Here is a 13,508-nt window from a genome sequence, read left to right as displayed (position 1 = left end):
CTTTAAAAGACTTCTGTGGTGAAAATCATTGTTAACATGCCTATTTGTTTTTTTAAATATGCTTACAGACAAATCATGTGCAAATTAATTACTTAAAATCATTTCTGCAACACCATTGTACTAAAGATGTGGTTTGAAACAGCCCATTTACTACTGTTAAACATGTAACCAATCCCATCCACTTGTGAAGCTTTTTATATCATTAGCAAAGCATTTCTACTGAAGTATGTTGATAAGTAGGAGGTAGCTATTTAAGATCCCATACGGGAACATAGTTTGTGTAGGTCCTGTCCTTACTGGACCTACCATTTATATTAAACCACTTGGCCAGCTTTTAAGCTCTCTTGACCTTAACTGTATTTTTAATACTGATGACACTCAGATTTATATACAACCCGAATTCCGGAAAAGTTGGGACGTTTTTTAAATTTTAATAAAATGAAAACTAAAACACTTTCAAATCACATGAGCCAATATTTTATTCAAAATAGAACATAGATAACATAGCAAATGTTTAAACTGAGAAAGTTTACAATTTTATGCACAAAATGAGCTCATTTCAATTTTGATTTCTGCTACAGGTCTCAAAATAGTTGGGACGGGGCATGTTTACCATGGTGTAGCATCTCCTTTTCTTTTCAAAACAGTTTGAAGACGTCTGGGCATTGAGGCTATGAGTTGCTGGAGTTTTGCTGTTGGAATTTGGTCCCATTCTTGCCTTATATAGATTTCCAGCTGCTGAAGAGTTCGTGGTCGTCTTTGACGTATTTTTCGTTTAATGATGCGCCAAATGTTCTCTATAGGTGAAAGATCTGGACTGCAGGCAGGCCAGGTTAGCACCCGGACTCTTCTACGACGAAGCCATGCTGTTGTTATAGCTGCAGTATGTGGTTTTGCATTGTCCTGCTGAAATAAACAAGGCCTTCCCTGAAATAGACGTTGTTTGGAGGGAAGCATATGTTGCTCTAAAACCTTTATATACCTTTCAGCATTCACAGAGCCTTCCAAAACATGCAAGCTGCCCATACCGTATGCACTTATGCACCCCCATACCATCAGAGATGCTGGCTTTTGAACTGAACGCTGATAACATGCTGGAAGGTCTCCCTCCTCTTTAGCCCGGAGGACACGGCGTCCGTGATTTCCAACAAGAATGTCACATTTGGACTCGTCTGACCATAAAACACTATTCCACTTTGAAATAGTCCATTTTAAATGAGCCTTGGCCCACAGGACACGACGGCGCTTCTGGACCATGTTCACATATGGCTTCCTTTTTGCATGATAGAGCTTTAGTTGGCATCTGCTGATGGCACGGCGGATTGTGTTTACCGACAGTGGTTTCTGAAAGTATTCCTGGGCCCATTTAGTAATGTCATTGACACAATCATGCCAATGAGTGATGCAGTGTCGTCTGAGAGCCCGAAGACCACTGGCATCCAATAAAGGTCTCCGGCCTTGTCCCTTACGCACAGAGATTTCTCCAGTTTCTCTGAATCTTTTGATGATGTTATGCACTGTAGATGATGAGATTTGCAAAGCCTTTGCAATTTGACGTTGAGGAACATTGTTTTTAAGGTTTTCCACAATTTCTTTACGCAGTCTTTCACAGATTGGAGAGCCTCTGCCCATCTTTACTTCTGAGAGACTCTGCTTCTCTAAGACAAAGCTTTTATAGCTAATCATGTTACAGACCTGATATCAATTAACTTAATTAATCACTAGATGTTCTCCCAGCTGAATCTTTTCAAAACTGCTTGCTTTTTTAGCCATTTGTTGCCCCCGTGCCAACTTTTTTGAGACCTGTAGCAGGCATTAAATTTTAAATGAGCTAATTAAGTGGATAAAATTGTAAAATTTCTCAGTTTAAACATTTGCTACGTTATCTATGTTCTATTGTGAATAAAATATTGGCTCATGTGATTTGAAATTCCTTTAGTTTTCATTTTATTAAAATTTAAAAAACGTCCCAACTTTTCCGGAATTCGGGTTGTACACTCAAAAACAGTTTCAATTTATTGATATTTTTCATCTTTTCAACTGTATTTTTTGAGATTATGGATATGGATGCCTAATAATTTTCTGTTAAAGCGCTTTTTGGCTCTCCCCATCAGCTGCGTAGATCCTCTTGAGATTCTCTCATTGTGACTTAAAAATGGATTAAAAATGGATTAAAACTTTTTAGCACTTTTTAGCATTTACTACTTCAGTTATCAAAGTAAAAATGGAGCAGGTAGTCTGATCTAGTTGGATCTTAAAAGCTCATGCTCATAATGAGCTGTCAAAGTATGATTTTTTCCCCCTCCTTGTAAGCATATGTATGGGTCTGAGTGAATAATTATTTTAAAATATATTATTTTCCTATTGTTTTTGTGATTCTACAACTTCTTAAATGCAGTATCTTATTTTCACTAGGCTAAGACGGTGGAGGAAAAAAAATTATGGGCTCATCATATTAAACGGCTTATTCTAGAGAACCATCAGGCTGTGATACCACAAAAGGTATGCAGTGAATTCAAAAACAAAAAAACAAAAAAACATGGTTTTGTATTTAAAATATGTAAAATTATTTTGCACAGATAATTATTTGGTGTTTCTCTTTTAGGCAAAGGAAGCAATCTTGGAGATGGATTCTATTTGTAAATATTTCTTACCAATCATGAACATCATTTCATATCGTTTTTCTCTTTATACTATAAAAAAAAATGGCATGGGCCTATTTTGACGGACAACTTTTGTCTTCTTTGTTTTTTTCAGACAAAAAATATAAGTATAGTCCTGAGAGGCTCAAAAAGTCTGCGTCTTGTCAGTCAGAGGAGATTTCTAACACTAGACAAGGCCGGAGACAGTCAGGTAGGTTCCCAGTCTAAGTCTTGGTCTTAACTTATCTTTTAATTTATACCCTCCAATTTTACAAAGTTGGCCTTCTACTTCATCTTCCAACAGAACCATCTAAAGAGATCCTAAAGAACACTGAAGGTAAATCTCCTTGTGTCCATTCTGTTTTAACTTAAGGGAAAGATATTTTCCTATATTTAAATAAAAAGTTCATAAGTGTTAGATGCTGGCATGTAATAATGATACAGTCCTAACAGACACTAGTGAAAAATGTGTCTATTTTTCTTGTGTAGTAAAACATTTAAATTGTATTTTGAACTTTCATTTAATCAGAATGCTCAACTGAAAAAAATAACCCACAAAATCTGAATGTCTGTTTTCACTTTGTCTCTCTCTCTATTTTGAATGAATGTGGCACTCAAGTGTCTAAAAAAAAAATACAAAAATATTAAAACCTAAAAAAATCCATGTTATCTAGCATTATTTGAGAATGTTACAAGTATATTCTGCTAAATTGAAATTCAGGAATTCTGCAAAGTATGGCTAATTTCACAAATGTGCTAATATTTTGGTAATAAGAAAAATAGAAAAGAAGTAATGTTATAAACACTGTTGATTAAAAAATGCCTTCAAATTTACTAATATTCTCTTTCTTTTATCTGGCTGATGTCTGGGTGAATTCTTCAGTAATACTAAAGGTAAGAAGCCATTAAATCAACCAAAGGAACATTTCGAATTCAGTTAGATGTGTTGTTTACTTTGTGGTCCACAAGATGTGTAAAAGTACAAAAACTGACAAATAAATTAAAACTCTCAAGAAGTAGTAAAAGTAATAATGTTTATAATGACTAGGTAAAAGTAAAAATTTTCCAATTAAAAAACTACTCAGTGAGTTGCCAGATAGTAAGTATCTGATAAGGGCAAGCAAGATGATGATAAAGTGATCATGGTGAAGTCAGTTACATGTATGGCCTAAAGGATGATTCTCTGTACATGCGTGAGGAATGGTGTCAAAATATTGGAACATGGAGTGAACAGTTGGCCAATGTCTGTTCATACCAAGGACAATAACTATTACAATACCTAAAGTAGTTTTAATATTTTATTCTATGAAATTCTATGAAAAAGGGGAACAATAACAATGAGGAACGATGTCAATGGAATAACCTTCAGAATGTGATGACCAATCAGAATTTAAGCCTGCTTTAAAGTGTTAAAAGAACATTATCGATCTTTATGTGAATGTGCCTTTTTTCAAAATGCTAAATTTGTACTCGATTGAGATGTACCCAACATTGAACCTACTTCAAAAAGTAAATTTGTTAAAAACTTACTTAAGTAGATGAATCAAAGTAAAATGTAGTTTTTAGAGTGATGTCAAAGAACAGCTTGTGCGAAGTAGGACACCTTTTTACCCAAAAGGAGATATTCTTTTTTTCTTGGTTTGGGTCATTTCCTTATACCTCATAAGAAGAAATCTTTGTGACTTCATGCCCCAGCATTCTGACAGTGAGGGGGCATTGGCCGCTGACGGGTGGCCTTTACAAGCCACTGCAAGCGATAGCTCTCTTGGTTTATGCAAGTCTTCAGCTGAGAAGCCTGTTGCACAAGACGAATACTCTCCTGAAGCCCTGATTCCCAGTGATTATGAGGAACCCATCCGTGCATCACCGTCTCTAAAGGCCAGACTGATGCAGGAGAATGGAGATGAAGCAGAAGGGGAGGGAAGTGACTCTGACGATATTCTAATAGAGGACAACCAGGTAGCTGACTTTGCCAGTTCAATGTTGGCTGCCATTTCCTGCTGGCACTATAGAGCCCGAGCTTTGCTTTCCATGGACTTCACAATGGTGAGGTTCCCTGCCACCAAGGGGATTCTGTCATACCCCAGCCTGACCTGCAACATGACCTGCATGTCTGCCAAACCTCCCCCCATGTTGCATGTGCTCTCACAGAATGCCTCAATTCACTAACAGCTCACACGGCATAAGCAGAAGTTAACTTTGTAGAGCTTCAAACAATGCTAGAACTAAACAAACTAGTTTCAACACATAAAGCATATATAGTACTTCATTAATTTTCTCACTGTATTGCTGAATGTCAGTTTGCTGAATGGTTATGATTGTTAATGATAAATGTTTAAAATATATACATATATTGTTACAGTTTTTTTCCTTTTTTTTGCATTCTAATCAGTATTAATAGCTTTATTGAAAAGCAGTCATTTATTGACACATTTAAAATTTCCTGGAGCCTCCTCTAACCATGCTTGATATGACAAGAGTCTAGCAATAATTTGTCTATGCAGACTCAACATGTAAATGGGGTGTGATGTGACACAGTCAGAAATGTTCTCTCTGTTTGCCAGCACTATAATTTTTACAGAATAATGCACTGCAACTAAGGAATGTACAGCTAAAGAACACGTTCCTTGACTATATTACGACCAATGCGAGGGAATTAAGGGATTTAATACATGAGGAGTATTAATTCAGGTTCTGTGAGATTTGTGTGTGTGCGTGGCTCTCAAATGAAAAAGTCAAAAGAAAGTGAAAAAAAATGGTTAGGGGGGGAAAAATCTTTAAAATGGATGAGATACCTTTTATTGCATGTCGCTACATTACGTTGTGTCTGGTTAGGACATGATGAACACTCACTTTCATATCGTACCCCAGTTTTCATAAAATTTTTCAAATGTTCAATGGTGATTTTAAGTCAACCAAGATGTGCATGTAATAGCGGTTGTTCTATTCACTGCATTAACATACTATTAAGATCTGTTATTTTGAAAGTAGTTCTGAACTAATGACCAAGCCCAGATGGAAGCTGTGTGCACAGAATTACTCAGAAAGCTCCAGATTTGCACATCATTCAAAAAGTTCTACATATTCTCCACCTTTTGTGTTTTTACTGTTATATATAATATATAAGAATACACATTATCTTCCCAAAATCAGCATGGAAAAATTTCATCTGGGCTTTCTAATGACTCTAACTTTAACTTAATATTGATGTCTGAATAATTGTTTTACTGTTTGATACTTGTATTGCCTATTAACACTGTAAATATTTATTGAAAGTTAATTGTTTTGTCAAAAATCCTTAAAAAAAACAACATGTTTTTATGTTAGGAGGAAGGGGGTTGTGAGGACATTGGGAACAATTTTAAAGGAGAAAATAGCCCATCAGTTGAACAGGTGGAGGCATATCTCAAGGATGGAAAATATATCTCAGAACAGGTTAGTTGTTTAATTAAAATAGTTTCATTGATGTTAGCAAAATTGTATTAGAATTAGTACTTTACACCTAGGACTAAAATTCTACTTACTGATTGTTTCAACTTTGACATGTGTTTTGTATCTTGAGCTGGTTGGCAATACCCAAGCTGTATTTGAAACAAATCCAGAGATCAATAAAATTAGCTTTTAACTGTATCTTGATTTCCCCTTTTTACACTCAAGGACAAATCACAAAACCTGGAAATAACCTCTTGCTGGGGTTCCACTGAGAAATTGAAGCCAGATGTGTTTTGTGATCCAGAGTCCAAAGAGATTGACAAACAGGTCCCAAATATTCAGGATCTGGAGTCTGCAAGAGTCAAAGATGATCAGAAAGGTTCTAAAGAAGAGGCCTCATCTCTGTTACAGCAGGAAGACACACCTGGTGATTCTTCAGAGGAAGAGGAGGATGTAGAAGAGAAACCAGACTCCAATAGCATCCTACCCTCATCTGTGCTTGATAAGGCCAGTGCCATTGCTGAACACTTTGTGTGTAGTGCACGGCGTAGTAGCATCAGCACAGAGGAAATGCGCCCCCTCGGTTGCGTATCTCCACGTCTTCCCATCAGGACCGGGAGCACTCTAAGTCTAGGAGATGCCCATGGTAGCCAACATGCTAGCACCTGCTCCGAATCACATGGAGTTCCACTGACCCAGGAAGTCCTTGCATCAGTAGACTTCATGATCGGATCATCAGGGGAGGAAAGTCTCTTTGACTCGGATCGAAGCATCTACAAAAGAAGGGATTCTGTGCTTTCCAGACAAGAACAACTACTCATTGACAAGATTAGGAGCTACTATGAGAATGCAGAACACCAGGATGCTACATTTAGCCTAAAGCGTAGAGAGAGCCTCACTTACATTCCAAGTGGGCTTGTTAGAAATTCAGTTAGTCGTTTAAACAGCATTCCTAAAGATAAAGGCCTTGCTCTAGAGAAGACCACCAGTACATCTGGACCTGTTACAGCTCATAACTCACTCACAGAATCTCTTTTGGTTACATCGGCTCTGTCAGAGACCAATACAAATCCAGCTACCCTGGAACAACCTGTTATCACCGCTTCCACAGATTTCTCTAGGCATGACAGAAACATAGACATGTTTGACTCTAATGTAGATGGTTCCATTAAACCTCTGTCGATAAATGGGAGTCATGAGGAAGAGGTTTTCCGTCCCTCCTCTGAAATGATTAAAGTCTGGCAAGATATGGAAAAAGAGGTCACTAGATGTCAAGGGGACCTCAAAGCACTGAGGCCCAGAGAAATTCCTTATTTTAAAGGGAACAGTCCTAGCATTTCCAGGAAGGATCCAAACCAGAGAAGAAAGACAGAATCCAAAGGCAGAGATGGACTGATTATGTTTGAAGATTCAGATCTGAGCACTATCAGAGAGGAGTCCTCTACACCATTAGCTTTTAAGGAGAAGGAAAACCATGCAGCCAGTGAATATGATGCCATCAGACCCAGACAATGGGATGTTGAAGATAGAACCCTTAGAGCTCTCGCTCCCCGAGTTATCCAGTTGAGAGCAGAAACTGAAGATGATAAAGACACAAGAGCTCAGTCAGCAGAAGACACAGATTCGTCCCAAAACAAAGTTTTCCAACTTGCAAGGAAATTCAGTCAACGCGTCAAGTGCACACAGCCAATGTTGAGACAGAGGAGTCAGGAGTCAGGAGATATATGGTTGGCCAAGAGGAACCTGCTTTCGGTGGTGGAAGAAAAGCCAGAGAAAGAGGCCAAAGGTAAGATGGATGCTATTTCACTATTATATGTTCATCCAAAAAAAATTTCCATCGTATGAAACAGCATTTTAAACTAATTTTACTTCCATAACGAAACATATTTCAACATTGATTGACTGGATTGCGACAAGTTAGTGTTCAATGCCTCAGTGGTGCCAACTACAGTATAAGAAACTGTGAGATGGCTGATAAAACTTTAAAGGGGTAATATGATGTTGCTAAAAAGAACATTATTTTATGTATTTGGTGTAATGAAATGTGTTTATGCGGTTTAAGGTCACACATACTGTCCATTATTGTTTCCCCTCTATGCCCCGCCTTTCTGAAACGCGTCATTTTTACAAAGCTCATTGTTCTGAAAAGTGAGGTGTGCTCTAATTGGCCAGCTATCCAGTGCATTGTGTTTGGCTGAATGCCTCACTTGTGTGACGTAAATGTTACGCCCCTCACCATACTGTGATGCCGTGTCCCGATCAGAACACGAGTGCAACATGCCAAAAACAATAAAACCCATTACAAACGCCATTTGTTGCATCCAGTGGGGACATGATTATGGATTATAATGATTTATACTGTGTTTTTACGTATTGTTGTGCATTGCGCTGTGTAAACATAAAACCATGTCTGCATTTGTGATCAGAGAAATGACAAACAACTAGTGCTACTCACTGCTCAAAACTCAAGTTTGAATTATCAGTGGCAAATCCTTTAAATATGTAAACGTACTTACAGACTGTGAGTCAGAACAACCAGCATTGTAGTCTTCTCTTCCAGGATCAGGAAACAGTCATCCATAAAATGCACTGCACACATCTGAATATTTGGTTTGAACTATTCTGGAACAGTTGGTAATACAACTTAACCACTGATTTCTAGTTATGTCCTCTTTTGGAAGGCAAAACAACGTATCTACTACAGCGATAATCAAAGTGACACCTTCTTTCTTTGCGTGAACATTTGAGTGGTGTTAAATCTTCCAACATCATTACTTAGAATGTTGGCGTGTTTAAACGAGGTGTTTTAGTAGGGCGTAGTTGACTTAACTTTTATAAAGAAAATTTCTTTGGGTTTGATACTTTAGTCTTTGCAACTTGAGGGATCTTATCTATTCACTAACAGCTTGTCAGTTTTGTGTCAGTTTTGAAATAAAATAAGGTGCAGAAATTCTTCGTGAGATTACATTTTTTATATTTTGTATATAATAACATCAAATTATCTGCTCCACTTACATTTGCTATTTTGTGATTAACAGTTAAAGCAGACTTGATGCTCTTTGTGGCTCCATATGATCAGCCTGATTACGATGGAGATCAGAAGACCCAGGTTATGACTCCCAGCCCAGACCACACTTCTAATTCTGTCAGTAGCCCAAAGGTTTTGTCCCCACACCTGTCCCATTCCAGGAGTCCTCTTAGTCCACCACCTGAGAGCTTCAATTGGCCGGATGTCCGTGAACTTTGCTCAAAATATGCACACCTCGGAAGCTCATCTGCTCTGCCACCAGTAGGCCGAAGTCATTCTGTGGAAGAAAGGATGTTTGAAGGCAGTTCAAGAAGACGTTCTAGCTGCTCTTCTAGCCGCTTAGTCACCTCTAACTGCTCCACAGACTCCTCAGTTTACAAGTTTTATCCAGGAACTGGAGAACCAGGAGAATTGCTGACTCGGACCCAGCGTGCAGGTTCTCTGGACCAAAAATTGGGTAGTTTGTACTTGAGTGGTCTTCAGAATAAAAATGCCAGCAGTGGCTTCTATATCTCCGCTCAAGCTACTCTTCCAAATGAGAAGAATATAATTGTGGTTGAGAAAGTACCTGAGGTTACACCACCAGTAGAGATGGACCAGTCAACACAAGAGTGCAAGAAACAGGAAATCACAACAGATGTAACGGATGACAGCTACGTCCTAATTCGTTCACCAACATCTCGAGAGAAGATCTCAATCAAGGCTGTCATTGACCGCTGTCGGGCATATCAGGAGTCAGAGGAATACCGTTTGAGGGAAGATGGAGGATCTAAGGCAGAACACTTACCTAAGATTGAAAGGTGCAAAAATACAGAGAAAGCTTCATCCTATAGCGAACAATTAGACAATGCTGTTAAAAATGCACTTGATTCTGGGAAAAAGGCTGAATCTAGTCAACACAGTGTTGTCAAGAATCTCAGAGAAAAATTCCAAAATATACGATAAAAATCTTTTTTGTTTTATGAATGAAATACTTGCTTCTTTAATTTCTCTGATCTTTTATGTCTTCACCACTGAAGACAAATGTGTACAGTATGGTCAGCATATATCATGCTGTAGCCAAATAAATCATCTGGCAAATTTAAGCCTCAGAACTAATATTCTTTAAATTTTCTGCTATTTTGTGGTATTATGAACACTGTATGATCATGTGGCCTGCTGATATTGAGAAACCTGTGGATTTTAATGGTCTAAATGTCAGGGAAAAAGTGTAAATATTGTTGTACAGTTTTTGTTGAACATTCATTCTTTCTGTTATACCATTTACATATTTGATATAGCAGATATACATGTATGTATTTGGTAGTCATTTTACATAAATTACATTCTTGTTTATAAATATTTACATTTTGGGTAAGGTGTTATTTCAATTACGGTAATGTCATATTTGAGCTAAGGATTTCTTTAGCAAGAGATAAAGTCTAGTCTATACTACAAAACAAGCCCTAGCAGAGTAGCATTATTCATCTAGATTCTAAATGTAACAGACCATTTGAAAACAAGGTTTTATTTGTTTTATTTTACTTTTAACTGAAAGACTTTGTAAAGTTTTTTTTAGTAAATGTCATGCATGGAACAGAAGTTGGTCCCCCCCTTTTATCTAAACCTAGTCTTTGACTAATGGATTTAGGCATAGATCAGTTTTGTCCAGGAGACTAGATCCGAATGTTGTTTTTTCTTTTTCTTTGTTCTTCTCTTTTTTTTTAATTTTGCACCAATGATGTTACTTAAGCTTATTTTAAGATTTGTTGTCATCTTCACAACAAATCAGATTTAACATCAGGTTTTGAGCAATGTCACGATTACAAGACAAATATTAACCCTACATGTTTTAGCATCTGAAGCACTGTTGGTTTAGCAGTCTGTGATAACAGATCAATGTGTGGTGACTGTGTGTGTCTGTTATTTATTAAGATTCTATAAATTTCCATATCTGTCTGACTTATTACAGATGCATTATTAAATACTTGTAAAAGTGAAAATTCTCTCCATAATAAAACCAAAGAAAATTCAACTTGCAAACTTGAACATTTTTATGTCATGTCCCATGTAAATGACTTTAGTCTTTAGGCCTCAAAATCAAAGAGTTGTTTTATCTTAATTCAAATCATATATAGTCACTCCAGCAATATTTATGACTCCTTTTGTGTATCTGTCATCCTTCTGTTAGAATACAATTTAATACAGAACTGTTAACAGTTTTATTAACTGATTTTGGGAATCTTGAAAAAAACGTTTGTATACTGGACAAAACAGATGGGTCTGGTAAAGATATATATTTAAGAAGCACTAGTTTGTAACTATTGGATTAAAATACATTCTTTCTATTATTTTTTAATACTTATATTTGAAGTATTAAAGAAAGAAAGTATACATTATCCTAGTCATTAACTGTAGAACAGGATCTTCATAGGTCTCCAGGGGCCTCATTTATGAAATGTTGCATGTTTGGTCTAAGATTATTTCTGAAAAGGGCTTCAAGAGTCACACTTTGAGAAAAATGTGCTTTTCACTGTCATCACAAGATAATTGCAGTTGCCACAGGGCAAAGCCATTAAGATTAATTTAACAAAATGCCCAAGTAATGATCCTTAAATCTGTGTTTTCATATTAACATCCAACATAAATAAAACATTGCATATAAATGAAATATTCAATGCTGGCAATGTATTTACAGGCCTTGTATTGTGGGTGACAAAGAAAATTACAGAGTAAATTTAGAAATACATAAGAAGAGCGCAAGTACTCCAGCAAAAAACATACAGTACAGTTGCACCATGTGTGCAGTTACTAGGCTTTATATGTTCATCAACTGACTGCAGTACTGCTCTATAAGTGAACACACACGCAGATGTACACAAGTCCTAGCTCTGTCTCACCTACATTACATATGGCACACATGCAATAATTCCAAAATAATTATCTTATACATTTGCATTTGATACATACATCAAACCATCCATAACACACAGCCAAAACTTAAGCAAACTGTTTGATAGTGAGCTTCAAAACCATAAATCTAATGCTGTATACAATCAGTTTTTCACATTACCTCAACCTCAGGATTGCAAAGACTTTTTAACATAAAATGTATAAACATTATGGACACAAAACAAGTACAATCATGTTGTTTACTAAATAACTGAATGTGTTGATGGGACCCTGGTAGACAGAAAGCTGTTCTTGTATGTAGTTTGTATGCTTCACTGCACATTAACATTGTTGTCATCAGAAAGTACTGGATGTCACAATAAATCTATATTGGCCAGTCTCAAGCTAAAATAGTTTGGGTAACATCCCACCCTTAAGAACAATATGCATTTACTACATTATACAGCATATGAATAGTTACATATTTTGTTGCCTATATTTTAATTGAAGATATGTCATTTCAGCAACACTATTTAAACTGAATGATTTCACTCGCCAAAATGTTTTAATGAATAGTGAAGATAACTTAAGTGTTCAATGAATTCATGAAACAAATTATCATTATTAAATGTATCCATTTATTAAATTAAAAACAACTTGCTTGAGGCCAATTGTGGGAGAGGGCATCTTATCCCAAAGATATAATTTTAGGTAGTCTAATTTTAAAAAGAACATAGACATTTATCAATTGTGTTGAGATGACATTTTGTGGTATCTATAGTCAAGAGAAAAATCATGTGGTATCTCAAGGTGTATCTTACCCTGTCTTACCCTACTTATATATGTGCAATTTGTGTGACATTATTGTTTTGGATTTCATTCTCTTTTAAAAGGTATATTAAAATCATTTTGATGCTTTTAAAACATTCAAAAATACAAATACATATGACATTTAAAGAATACGTGGCTAATGCAAACATGAGGGCGATAGCCTGTTACATCCAGCTATTTTTTGATTGCTCCAATCATAGTTTTATGTCATTCTAAATTAAAAACAATCATTTTGTTGCATACAATCATAAAAGCATAATATATAGGGTCAGGGTGAAGGTAACCCGTTTTTCAAGTTTTCACCTGTAACACACAGAAACAATACTTCACAGCATCACACATGATTCTACATAATCTAGCACTCGCTTACACACAAAAACAAACACCTGACACCCCAGACATGTGTGTTGTAGTTGCAAAACAAAAATACAAAAAGAAGCAATCTATGCCAAAAGTTGCTTACTTTTTAACAACATTTTTACTTTCTATGTCTGGGAATTCAACAGTATCCATATTCCTAGAAGCACCAGTATTTGATTCTTATCTTTGATAGCATTATATTTAAAACAGCTCATTAATTCTTTTCTTTTTTCTTTTTTCTGCAAAGCAAGCTAATGGCAATACCCCTGTTATAGGCAAGCACTTATTTAGTATTGTGTATTCACCCATTTTTTTCATGCTGAAGATTTGTAGCAGCCAAGTGC

General features: G+C 36.4%; 1 protein-coding gene across 1 annotated transcript in view; it reads left to right on the top strand.

Annotated features, from left to right (window-relative positions):
* Positions 1–11,116, top strand: part of LOC132107091 (pleckstrin homology domain-containing family G member 3) — a 60,560-nt gene extending 49,444 nt beyond the window's left edge. Inside the window, exons 11-17 of the mRNA XM_059513286.1 lie at positions 2,416–2,502; positions 2,606–2,639; positions 2,758–2,853; positions 2,947–2,993; positions 5,973–6,077; positions 6,300–7,860; positions 9,113–11,116. Of these exons, the coding sequence (XP_059369269.1) occupies positions 2,416–2,502; positions 2,606–2,639; positions 2,758–2,853; positions 2,947–2,993; positions 5,973–6,077; positions 6,300–7,860; positions 9,113–10,047 (2,865 nt within the window). The 3' untranslated portion in view covers positions 10,048–11,116. The remainder of the gene's footprint in view (positions 1–2,415; positions 2,503–2,605; positions 2,640–2,757; positions 2,854–2,946; positions 2,994–5,972; positions 6,078–6,299; positions 7,861–9,112) is intronic.
* The last annotated feature ends 2,392 nt before the right edge of the window (positions 11,117–13,508 follow it).

This window comes from Carassius carassius, chromosome 27 (assembly GCF_963082965.1).
Source record: "Carassius carassius chromosome 27, fCarCar2.1, whole genome shotgun sequence".
Taxonomy (NCBI): Eukaryota; Metazoa; Chordata; class Actinopteri; order Cypriniformes; family Cyprinidae; genus Carassius; species Carassius carassius.
This window is presented reverse-complemented; position numbering and strand designations above follow the sequence as displayed.